The 13,514-nt window shown below is 36.8% G+C and overlaps 2 protein-coding genes across 2 annotated transcripts; both read right to left on the reverse strand.

Moving 5' to 3' along the window:
• Positions 1-610: 610 nt before the first annotated feature.
• On the reverse strand, positions 611-4,195 carry LOC107024439 (probable galacturonosyltransferase 12). Its single transcript, XM_015225423.2, has 6 exons — positions 3,409-4,195; positions 3,082-3,137; positions 2,790-2,945; positions 1,769-2,359; positions 1,243-1,545; positions 611-1,155 (listed from the first exon to the last, which is right to left on the reverse strand). The coding sequence occupies exons 1-6, from the start codon at positions 3,617-3,619 to the stop codon at positions 871-873; spliced, it is 1,602 nt and encodes a 533-aa protein (XP_015080909.1). The 5' UTR covers positions 3,620-4,195; the 3' UTR covers positions 611-870.
• A 1,349-nt stretch (positions 4,196-5,544) lies between these two features.
• Positions 5,545-13,508, reverse strand: LOC107026162 (autophagy-related protein 18f). The gene is made up of 8 exons (XM_015227026.2): positions 12,649-13,508; positions 8,933-9,397; positions 8,427-8,855; positions 7,987-8,223; positions 7,077-7,895; positions 6,824-6,990; positions 6,002-6,328; positions 5,545-5,792 (listed from the first exon to the last, which is right to left on the reverse strand). Exons 1-7 carry the CDS (start codon positions 12,883-12,885, stop codon positions 6,004-6,006), a joined length of 2,679 nt encoding a protein of 892 aa, XP_015082512.1. The 5' UTR covers positions 12,886-13,508; the 3' UTR covers positions 5,545-5,792; positions 6,002-6,003.
• Positions 13,509-13,514: the final 6 nt, after the last annotated feature.

A 13,514-nucleotide genomic window follows, 5' to 3' on the forward strand; every position in this document is an offset into this window, starting at 1 on the left:
TCTGATCAGAAAGAAGTACAAGAAAGTGACACCAAAATTCAACAACTTGACTTAATGCATTATAACAAAATTAGTGAAACATCAATTGTTTATCGTAACTACTGTTCTCATGACGATCGTGCTCGTGTTAGACGCGGAGGTAATTCAAAGGTTGAGAAGAAACAATGTCCAAGATGTTGCAAATATTATGTTACTACAAGTAGTACTATCATTATGTGCATTGGTTGTGGCAAGAAATTCAATCCAAGATCGAATTTATCGTCCTCAGGTTATAAACTTGGTGTTAAATCTTACTTGCACCACAAGAAACAGAATCATCAAAGGGTTCGTTGATGCTGTTGAACGAGAAACAGAGTCAGAGGATTCAGAACGAGTGTAATTTTAGTTGATAGTTCCATTTTTTCGATGTATATATGAAATTTTGATATAACGATTGTTGATTAAGAACTGTGTTTTAATTACCTATAAATAATTAGAGGAATGATTTTACTAATTAGAGCTAGGGAGCATTAACATATGTACTAAGTAGGTTGTAGTTTATTTGAGTTTTTGATTTCACATATTTATCGAATAAATTTTGCATGATATACCTGGAAATCACGCGTAAAACTTGAAAATATAGCGTCTTTTTATGATATCTGTATAAGTATTTTTGGTTGAAAGAATGGATAATATTGTGTAGAATCTAAACTGCAAAATAAAATACATCAGAGAACAAGAAATTCAAGTAATCGCGAAGAGTTCCAGTGTGTTAAGATCAGGCCTATTGCCATTCCTCATCAGGAATTGGAGGCCTTTCCATTCGTGTGAACTCTCCCCTAACTTAGTCCTCTCGTTTATCAACAATACTCGTTCTTTTGCCAGCTCATTTCAAGACGCTCTAATATGACAACTTTTGATAAGTTTATCAGAGAAGTTAATGTATTTAGTCCACAATGGTCGAAGTTGTGGGAATGCTATATCGAGCCAAGGTTTAGCTCGACCATTGAAGTGAATCACACCAGCACTTTGAGCTTCTGCTAAGGTTGTATTGTCTTGGTACCCGAGTCCTAGCATGTGCCAGAAAGGATCAATGGTGTGTACGTGTCCATGAAATGCGATTAGACCAGGAGGTAATGTACCTAGCTGCCACAAACTTAGGTCTGATTTCAAGTTCTGCATAAAAAATAGTTGTATCAGATAACGAATTTGGGATATTTTCGAACTAACAGAGTTTTTTATTTTATGTTAGTTGTGTTTTACCTGTTGAAGCCAGTAGTAGTATGTGTGACTTATATTTGTTTTCCTCCATTCTTCTAGATCGAAAATGTTCATGCCATAGGCCCACGCGCATTCACTTGGATCGAAGTGTTCTGCTATCAATGGATGAGAAAAGTTTAAATAGCTTTTGAATCGCTTTGACATGACATACTTGTCCTCTCCCCTGCATGTCTCAACTGCCCCGTTCACCTTTCCATTCATGTCGATGTCCCATAGAGGTGAAAGATCCGTTTGAACAACAATGTCATCGTCCAGGAACACTATCTTATCCAGGCTGGGAAATAGCTGGAAAGAAATTCTTACATCTCAGTATAATCAATCACTATATGGATGTCATATGCATATATACACTAACCAATTACTACTTCTCAGTCTAAAACAAGTTGGGATCGGATATACGGATGTTACATGTATATACACAATAACATCTAAGCCTCAGTCTCAAACAAGTTGGAGTCCGAGATATGGATGTTACATGTATATATATGTTGTAGAGTTCAGGGCTTACCTCGGGCAAATGTATCCTTATGTGATTCATCAGTGAGTTATATTTGGGACTGAGGGCTTGTAATTTTGCTGCAATGATTTTAGGTTTCTCAGTTTTGTTTGCTACAATTGCTGATGACCCTCCTCTGAACTGTGACCTGGCTTTTTGGTCTTTCTCCATAGCTTCCATAACCGGGACTTTCCCCTTCGTGAACCAATCGAAATGATGCAACCCTTTAACCTCAATGACAGCAGGTGTTAAAGGATGCAACGAAAACCAAGCTTGCATAGGTGCATATGTTTTCCTATCTGTGATAATGTGAAGAACTATCTTTTCAGGCCGGATGAAATTTTGCACGAGTGATGATGCAACGACAGAAGCAGCAAGAATATTGTCAGAGGCAAGGACGAAATGGAAGTAAGAGTTATCAACAAGAGCGGGGACAAGCTCAGGCGATGGTAACTGGAGACGGGCATTGGAATTGGTGGAATGCTCATGTGCTAGCTTGAGAGCAAGGCAGTGCAGCTGTTTCGGGATGCTACTAGATGCCACATGACGATACAAATATTCTTGGATTTTGGCAGTTCTAGTCCTCTCTTCTAGCTGAGTGACCTGCAAAAAGAATAGACAAAAATCAGGCCTTGACCTGAACACAGGGAACATTATGAGGAACTGTTTAAACTAAGATTTCTTGTAGGTTTTCAAAGGCCTGTTTACGGAGGTTTACGTGATCCCAACAGCTTTTACCCAAATTCTGTATACGTATATTTAGTAGATTACCAATAAACCATTAATATTTGACTCTGACAACAGTTAGTACTGTGTTATTAACCTGAGGTCATTGTAGGAACTCATAAACCTAAAATCCTGGATCCGCGTCTGGCCTGGAGTACCTAAATATGGATATCTTATTGCCTTTTTCTTCACTACTAGTTCTTTGTCAACAGAAGTTTGTTGCCTATGACATAATGTGCCACTTCAAAATTATACTACATATATATTCCTATATATGATGTAGAAAGCATGATAAGAGTAAATATACCATAGCTTTAAGCTTGACAGCAAAGGTTTTCGCATCTGGTCTTCCATCCTTCATTTCTGCAATAAATTCTTCTAATGTTTGAGGAGATTCAGGCCTTGTTTGTGTATCAGTTTGGTCTGAAGGTTCCTCCAATACTCGATATATCACCTCGGGAACCTAACAAATGCAGAATAATATAAGAAACAAGACTATACAATTCCAATATTTGATACTAAACAAGCACACCATTAAGGAAATATCGAATATCACAGCAGTATGCACAAGGGAAAAGATACACGGCTCAGAAGCGTACAGTTGATTCAAGACGTTTCCCCAAAATCCTTGGTCCAATTTTTTTTCCCAAGCAACCTGAATCCAAATTGCAGAACAATTTTCAGCCTTTCTGTTCATTAAAGTTAACAAAGGGAGGAGCAATATTGAGCAGCATTGTTCTGATCATCATTTAACTCTCTAAACTTACTATGTGTTTGCTATTCTTTCCATTGTAACACGTACATTCCACGCGATAAACTTAGCATTACTTCTACTATATGTTGTAAGAGATAGTACTAAGTAGAATACAAACTTAACATAATATGTTCCAAATCCTGTATACAGAACTAGAGAGACAGAGAAGTACCTAAGGTCGAACATTTTCGTTCTCCATCAATAGTATCTATAGCTGTTAACACGAAGACAAACCGGAGCAAGAATGTAAGGAACAGAAGGCAGTAGAACACCATACGATACGATAATCTTTTGGAGCCAACTTTAACTTTAATGAACTCCTTGAAACCTTTAGCAGGCAGAACAGTAACATGCCTTAAACTTGGTGATATGTGAAGCTGCATTGCTCTTAACACTCAATAACAAAGTCAAAAAATTGATCAATCTGCCCAAAAATAGGCAGAAAGAAAAGTTCTTGAAATTTGACTATTAACAAGAATGTTGGTACTTTTGGCCTAATGATTAATTAGGCAAACAATAACTGAGAGAATAAGAATGCAGAATAACCCTGTAGAGATATGATGTAAAAGGAAGTACTAGGAGGGGTGGATGTGAGTGTTGTTTTCAATCACCTAACCTTGCTTAGCATGAAGGTTACATAACAAGTCTTGCAGCCTTTCTTTTTTTACCAAAGTTTATATTGATTTTTCTTAGTGAAGAAAACTCAAGAATTTTAGTTGTTTGAAGGAAAGAGACATAACACTACCTTTTACTAATAGTAAACTTGCGAACGAGCTACAAGCACCTACTCCTATCGATATGAGACCACTAGCAAGAATCAAACTTGTATCTATAGTATGTAAAGTTCTTTCCAGGAGTTGATTTCGTAGATGGTCACTCAACTTATTGTCACACCAAAGTTCTCAAATATCACAAAAGTCCCGAAACTATTTTTTGATATTACTAGACTGTATGAATTATATAGGTTTGATCTTAAAGAATGAATCTTATAGGAAAAAAAGTTATAATAAATGAGGATATATTATTATTTTATATTTTGGAATTAAAAGGAGAGAAGAGTTTGGTGTTGCTTCACTTTGCCTCCACATGTAAGTTGTTAAAGAATAGAAGCTTATTTTTCACAATGTGAAAGTTTAGGCACATTTGATTGTAACAGAGTTCCTAAAGTGGAAAATGACACACAGTCTTTCTTCTTTTTGTTTTTCTTATTGTGACTAAATTCTAAATACTGGTGGGGACAGCCTTAGTAGTAGTTGGTTTGTTGGTGCTAAACTTAATTTGGAAAACATTAGAATATTTAAATAATATTATTTGGTTAGTTAATTAATTTGATTATACTTAGAACAACAATAAAGTTATACTCGTATGACCTCTAGATCACGAGTTAAGCATGTCTACGTCACACTCTTTGAATTGTGGTTCTTCCTTGAAATATTTGAAAAGTTGTATGAACGATGTATTTATTTAAGGACTTAATAAAACTTGGCTTATACTAAAAGGTAAATCAACTTGAGATTTATTATTAGTTCAATTCTTTTCAAACTATGACAAAAAACAGTTTCACCAAAAGGATTTATAAATTCTATCATCCTTAGTTCTTTCAGACATGTTTAACTAATTTTTTATAGTTTTAAAAGAAAGAACTCTTTTTTTTTTCTTAATTAATGTATTTTAACGACTTTGAAAATTAAAATATTATTATAAAATCAAAAGGAATTATCAATCCATTTTCTTTTTTAGAGGTTTAGTCAATTCATCAATCATTTGGTCTGGACCTTTAATTTAAGATGACTCTTTTTTTGTGAATTGGTTTGTAGCAACAAATTCAACGTAATCTCATATGTGAGATTTGGAGAGGGTAGTGTACTTAGTTTTACCTTTATCTTGTGAAAGTAACGAGAATGTCCTCAATTAACCTCTGACTCAATTAAAGAATTGTGGAAAAAACAAGTCTAGCAATAGTAAATTTTCAATCCTCTAGACTCAATGATAAGTGATTTTATGATCAGAATAATAAATCTTGTTTTAAAAACATCAAGCACTTGATAATAGTAGTATTTCAGGCTCTTGAAGTGATGAAACAAACAGTACATATTCGCGAAACTCAATCTCATTTAAAAAGTCTGATCTCTTTCTTTAACGGAAAAAGTTTCTAGTTTAGATACTCATTCATTCTAAACCAAAACGACGAAACTGCACTGCTCGCGATGAGGTAGAGTTGCGTTGCAATGCAGCACACAACCTGTCCAACAGTGTATATAACTTAGATCCATCTCGAGATAATATATATACATTGTAAACAATGGACTGAAGATAAGGTGAAGATATAATAAAATAAAAGCAACAAGTTGCAAGATCCAGGCAATTATTTACACATTACAGCTAATTTATTGTTAAGTTTCATATCTAAATATCTACAATACAAAGTTAAAGCATCCACATTTTGTTCATTGGGTCAATCAAGGAGCCTAAAACCTCTTTCTTCTCTACATTTTCCAACACCCACAATATCAACACTTACAGAAACCTTCCGCGTAATAAACGAATAACGAACACCTGAGAAAATAAGAAGACAACGAATTAATCAACTGGCAAGAAGATGTAAAAAGATTAAAAAATGACTAATAAAATGAGACAAGCAATGTGTAATTTGAACTCGGGTTCTGGCGATCTCTTTCTCTCTTAAATACAAGAAAGGGAGAGTGCTAGGACTTGAAAATGCCAGCAGGAAGTAGTGAAAACAAGTAAAAAGCAAAATCGGTTACCTTTAATCAACGCCGTCAACTTCATCTTCGAAATGATCCTCCAATGCTGCGCCATCTAGGTTATTATTTACAAACTTCATGTTATTTACAAAATCTAGCTCGGCATCCGCTTTAGGGCTCTCACTACTATTTACAAAGCCATTAGCAGTTTGACTGGTCATTGGAAGACCATCCAACCCATTTACTTCTCGGCCGCAGTGAACTTCGCTCCTGGGACCATTCATGGAATGATGCAATTCATCAACACCATTAGCCATAAGATTGCAGTTATTGGAGACCTCCAGCCTAGGAAGTGACTGTTGGCTATTGTCACTGTTAACAGATACCCTATAACAAACATTTAACTTCAGAAACAGAAACCATATTCCAATTTCCAATAAGTATAGGCAAAACATTACAAAATGCAGCAGTAAACAACTAATGGCTAACCAACGAAACAGTCATTGCCCTGCCAGAAGGTTATGCATGTTCCAAATCCCCTGATCAGTATTTGCTATTATTACTCTCCTGCTATCGTATTCTTCAATTTTAGTATCAACTTACTGTTGTTTTCATTGCTTCAATTTGCACTATGTTCCCCTAGCACTTCATTTTGTTGTTGTTACTGCTTACATTTCCATATTCCTATTTTCAAACTACTTTGAGAGCCGAGGGTCTATTGACCCTCGAGAACATCCTCTTATCTCCACAAGGTAGGGGTAAGGTTTGCATACATTCTACCTCCCCAGGCCCTGGTTATGTTGTTGTAAACAAACCCAAACTGTTGGGCAACTTTCTATAACAAGGGCAACTCATTCACCAAAAAAAAAAAAGATTGATTACCTCCCTGGTTGGGTCTTGGAAGCTTGAATGAAATCAAAAACTGGGACTAAATCTTTTGATCTCGCCTCGACTAAATGAGTTGGAAATTCTTCTATCTCAGTCTCTCCTCCAAAAGCATAAACATCGCCTATCTTAACCTCATCTGCAACAAATGATTGAAAATAGATCTGCAGAACAACAAAAGCACAAAGTAGATATCAACCATTACGCGAAGCATGAGATTTACTGAAAGATTGTGATACCACACAAATACCTCTGGTTTTGCCCACAGTGAAATCTGACGTTTATGCATTTCAAGCTCCACTTCGGATATATACATATGATGTCTTTCATCAGAACTTCTCTTTTCTTCTGTGGTTGTATTGCTAATCTTGGAATAGAGACCATTTTCTACCTTCATTCGTTCAGGAAATATTTTACTGTTATCAGAATCTCCAAATTCACCATATATATCCATATTACCACCTCGTTCTTTGCGATTCTGTTTCTGGCAAATATTCCACTTCTGTATTGCATCTACGACTAATCTTGTATCACCTTCAACGCCTGACTCATATGTTGTGGCCACCACAGGAGTGGTGGTTGTAAGAGAATCTAGGCCAGAACACATCCGTAAAGAATATTGTATCACGCAGCCAGGGGAAGAAAAAACCAGCAGGTGATAATTTAATTTTAGAAAGGCTGGATCTGTATATTGGTTATGGTTTTTGTTGTAGTATTGAAAAGCTGAAGCAATGGACCCAGATAGAGAGCTCACGTTTCCAGTAGCAGCAGCAGCAGCACCACTTAGAGTATTTTTCCAACCATTACCTCCACTCCTTATCCGGCCAACAGCAGAAAGTGTCACAGGTGAACCAGATCCACCAATGCTTTGTTGAGAATTTACAGCCCTCTGAACTGCAGGCTTTGCCATCACCCCAGAGCTATTAACGCAAGCACTACGACGTGCATCAGATGTGTGAAAATCAACTGATCCACCTGAAGGAGATACCGCAAAAAGATGGCTAGTTCCTCTGGAAGAACTTATCATAATCCACCGGCTATCGTTACTAAAACTTATGTCTTGTATGACCTGAGATGTTTAAAAAGGAAATATAGTTGACTTCAATCCTCAAAAAGCAACAAACTCGAGAAAGAAGGGAAAGCAACATAGGCATACTTACCGCGTTAGTCAGTCCACGCTGCAGCCTATATAGATGGACATAAGAAGATCCAGGATCAGTAGCACAAGTACTTTCAGATAGTCCAGGCATTATCCGAAATACATTGATGTTATGACCTTGAACTGAAGCAGTCACCAGAAGAGTAGTGCTAGGATCAAAGCACAAAGCTGCAATAGGACTTTTATGTGCCCTAAACTGAGCAATAAGAGTTTTGCTGACAATGTCCCTGACTATGACCTAAAGATGCAAAAGATCAGACAAGCTAAATTAGAGTCCAATGCTGGTCAAAGCCAGTACTCTATATATAATATAATACAAAGGGCAAATTATAGGCATACATAGATGTCCACCGAACAGTAGACACTGCATGAGAGCCTTAAAATGGCCACGAAAATTTAAACCAACATCTTTGAAAGAAAGTTGACGAGAGTAACTCATACCGTTCCAACACTGTCTGCGTCTTGAAAATGACCATTAGGAGCTCCTGATAACTTTACACAAACATTCCCAGGCTGAGAACAATTACCATCTGGTCGCAACTCAGAATAGTACCTTGACAGCTTCTTGTACCCCATGTCCCCTAAAGTCACAATACCAGCAGCAATTTGCCTGCTTGATTCCTTTGCATAATGAGCGACAAGGCTGCCATTTGGCGCTGGACTTGGGAAACTAGAAGAAGGAGTAAGGTGCTGTGGATTAACTCGACCAGAATTGGAAACTGAAACTGGACTTCCACTATATGCTATCCACCTGGGACCTACTGCAAGAGGTCCCACACCTATGTTTCCAGACACAGGAAACCCCGTGACAACAGGATTAGTGACAATAGTATATTCCCTCTCTAGAGTTGCAGCATCAAAACAGTGTATCTGTAAATAAAAGCAACTTAACTCTTATGTCCATCCAGATAAACCTGAGTACAACTTTGTAATATCATGTTACATACCTGAGCTGCTTGTAAGATTGCAATCACTCGGGAGCTGCACCTCACCAAGTGAACAACTGTTCTGAATCTCAGTTGATGCACGTAAGAGTGAGATCTCATGGAAAAAAACCAAACAACAGTTGGCACAAACGTGGTTCTTGCTTGGTTATTATAATGTTGGAACGTTCCATTACAAGGAGTTTCTGTTCTCTCCCCACTGCTACTACCACCAGAAAAAGATACATCGGCACAAAGTATCAACATTGGGCGATTAACAGAAAATTTGTCATCACAATTCTTCGATGCTATTAGTTTTGGTAACACTTGAACGAAAGAAACAGGGCCGTCATGCCGGGAAACCAAGTTGTACACATTATCACCATCTTCAACATCCCAAACCTGGAAGCCATAACGACACCCCAGGAGCAAAATTTGTCTAGTTGTGCCTCCCTCACATTCCAACTTGTCAAACCCAGCCCAGAGAACCTGTGTTGTAGAAGAGGAATATGAGATACACTACCTTTCCCCTTGAAAGAGCATCAAAGTGTTGACCTCATTCACATAGCAATGTAATGAACATCATCTCTAAGCACTAGCAATAAAAATATTTTAAATAACCCATAAATCTATGGATCTAAAATTTTAATATCCAACAACCTATTTCATACGTATTTTAGGTGGGTATTATGCATTAGGCTCCTTAAGACAATTGCTCTAGAACTCTCATGGCATCTTAGCCATATCTTTGAAACCAGACTCCACAGTTAAAATTGCGGAAAAAGAGAATCACAATTATTGTTAATTCCTCAACTTATTAAGGCATAAAGTTAATCTACACTCGATACAACAGCACTAATATTCTCCGAGGTAATCACCAGCTAGGATATCCCCAAGGGCCCCCTGATTTTAATTAAATTTCCTTGAGCTAAAGTTACTCTTGCTGCTATCTACCGAAGTTCCATAAGAAGATTCCACATTGTAAAAGCCACTACTGGTCCTTTCCGGAGCATCAAGGCTCTATGTTATAGACCAAATAGGAGAGTCCAGCCCAAAAGACTAGTCCGATAGGTGGGAGATCTCATTTAGCCTATAAACTCATTTTGTCCAACCCAGATATCACTGCTGGAACCCCTCTTGGGTAGACCACCACTCGGAGTCATGGCCACATGCATGGATCGATCGGCTCTGATACCAAAAACAGAAGAGCCCAACCCAAAAGACTAGCCTGATTGGTGGGAGAGCCATTTAGCCTATAATTCCATTAACATTTCTATTTTTATCAGATGAGGGACAACTAGCATATAACACTCTACCTTCCCATCGGGAATTGAACCCAAAAACTTTTCCAACAGCACCATCAAATACTCAATTTCCAACCCCTGTAACTGGTTTCTAAAGTTTGGCATCTGCGTCAAAGAATCTTTATACAATTTGTATTATTGCCCACAAATACCTCTTGCTATTTTTCTTTTTGTTCTACGCACAAAAGGATCTTGGTTATTTGAATTGAGTGGTGGGAAGGTAAACATTTCTCTGGATGGAAATTCACAAGCAACAAGCACCAAAACACAAGTTCCCTAGGTTGTAATGCATTTGATTACATAGTCACATATTACTTAGAAACTTCTTTAAGGTCGGTCAAACTTTGACTACCTTTATTTGACCCCTCATGCAACCCCCACACTCAAACCCACCGAAATTACAAGGACATGGCAACATCATTTTGTGCCATCCATCTTCAGACTCCCATCCTCATTTATATGATTAGTACTTGTATTTGTAGTAATAAAGCTCAAGTGACATGTGATATGCATTTTAAAATTCCATTTTAAGATCAGGAAAAGGACAGTGAAGAAAATGCATTTTAAATTCCTAACTGCAACACAGGTATGCCACATATGTATAATTCGAGGAATCTGGATATACGACAACAATGAAAAAACAAATATGATTCGAGGAATCTGGATATACGACAACAACGAAAAAACAATAAGATTCGAGCAATCTAGATATACGACAACAACGAAAAAACAATAAGATTCGAGCAATCTGCATAAACGACAACGCCGAAAAGAAAGCATGATTTGAGAAATCTAGATAAACGACAACGAAAAGAAAATATGATTCAATGAATCTGACAACGACGATAAAAAAATATGATTTGAGGAATCTAGCTAGATACGACAACGACTAAAAAAATAATATGATTCGACGAATCTGGATATACGACAACAACGGAAAAAAAAAAAAAGGAAGAGGTCCAATTATGCATAAGGATCATTCATTCAGGAACAACAACCAGACAAAACACAGGCGGGATCTTAGACAAACACAACAAAACCGAAGTCAGAACTCCACAAATAAAGTAAAAAAAGTTAGCAACCTACACAAGCTGTACGAAAAAACCAAACATCACATTAAATAAAAAGATTATATGCCGTCACATAGCTTGAAAGCCGGAAACACTACAAGAATAAAACCTCTGATAGCATTAACATGCTTTTCAAAACGACATAAGAAGAACCCTACAAACTTATTTGTGTGTCCCAACAGCCAACTCCTATGGACCTATGATATTAAATTGAAGAAAAGGTTATTTTGAAATTACTCATATTCCCTGATCACAAATGCATCTAGAAAATTGTATTTCTAGTTCAATAAGCATGCATGCTCAAACAGGCCTCCCACAAAGACCCTAATGCTACACATAGACCAGTTAGGATATGTATGTATATCTTTTCTTTTCTACGAAGGAAAGAGACCACCAAATATGCATATATACACCATATACAGCATTCAAGTTGATCTCATTTCCCCTGCTGATCCATACAATGATATAATCATGGTGCAGTGCTAATTATATTTGCACTCAAGGTTGTGGACTGGTGGTCAATGAAGTGGGTTGAGAACCAGGAAGCCAACATAGATTTAAGAAAACAAAAAATAACTAGGTGATTTCTTCTCATTACTAGACTCCTAACCTAGGTGGATAGAGTTACCTAGTACTTGTTGATGATGGGAGGTGACAATTACCCGTGGAATTAATCGAGGTGCAAGCAAGCTGGCACGGACACCACCATTTTCAAGAAAAGAAAAAATTGTATTGGTCATAGGATAAAGAATGAGTCATGAAAAAACAAGAAAGTACATAGCAGATCAGTGAATATGGACTTTCAGATTTCATTCCCCTACTGATCCATATAAGGATATAATCATGATACATTTCTAATTATATTCCCTTTGTTGTGGCAAAAAGAAAAAATGCACATGATATGAACCCAAGAAACTTAACCCACATAAGTTCTAGTGGAGCTAATAACAACATACCCTATGTAATCCCACAAGTGGGATTAAGGGATCTAGAAGGGTAGAGTATACGCAGACTTTACCCCTACTTCGTAAAGATTGTTGTTCAACTTGGAGCTAAATTTTGTGAGAAGAAAACTAACCTAAAAAGAGTAGGAAGACACCATACCAGGTATATACTGGATCTAGTTATCCTCACCAGTTACTTACATAGGGTAAAAGTAGCATAACATTCAAAGCATTAAGGATTTGAACTCAAAACTGCATATACCAACTGCATTTCGATTTATGACATTCAACTATAAATACACAAGTAGCAAACTTGTCTTAACAAGAATAAAGTTTCAATCTTTCTCTAGAAAAAAAGCTATAAACCCTGATATCTAACACCAACAAACTACATAAAGGCATAAAGAACATCAAAACAGCACCTGATCATGGGTTGACTCGTTATCCCTTTCCGCAATAGCCGAAGCAGCTGATTTAACTGTGGAAGCAACAGTCGAAGCACCAGATGACACAATCTTAGATAAAGCTCGAAATGAAGCCGGAAAAACACCATTTTTGTTCCTTCCTAACGCAACATTCCCGCCTTCAAGAGGTGGTTTCTGCTCATCATTCCTCATTTTCTGATTCTTAAAACTCCTATTCTCTACTCTTCTGATCATAACCTTAGCTTTCTCCACACCTATATATATTACCGTTCTTGATAACCCCTAGGTAGAAGAAAACGTTATATCTCACACCTGTCCATACCTTTTACTTCCAACATCGCAAAAATCCAAAACCCAACGCTGCATAAAACACACCGCTTCTTCTCCTTCCAAATCACAACAGAATAGCAAAATAGTAATTGAACCCCAAATCTGTCTTCTTCCAAAACTTCAAACTATCAACACAACTACCAAACCCCACAAGTAAAAATCCAAACTTTAACTTCAAAACACAACAAATTTATCAAAAACCTCTTTTGTTGCAATCCTGTACATCAAATTCATCAATCAAATAAACTTTAATTTTTTGTTTATTTTTTACAAAGGGTATAAAGAATTCACAAAGAATATGTACAAATCTAGATCAAATGATTCTCAAAAAATTGAATCGTAAAGGGTTTTCAATACTTCAACAGAAAGAGAAATAGATTCCCAAATTAATCTTTTTAAAAAATTAAAAACAAATTAAGCTAATAACCATAGTAATTTTTTCTGGAGGATGAAGAAATGATTTTTGAAGGATCGGATAATGAACAAAGATGATTGAAGAAATTATAAAGCCTTTACGTCTCTCTTTCTCTCTC

The sequence above is a fragment of the Solanum pennellii genome, chromosome 7 (genome assembly GCF_001406875.1).
Source record: "Solanum pennellii chromosome 7, SPENNV200".
In the NCBI taxonomy this organism is placed as follows: domain Eukaryota; kingdom Viridiplantae; phylum Streptophyta; class Magnoliopsida; order Solanales; family Solanaceae; genus Solanum; species Solanum pennellii.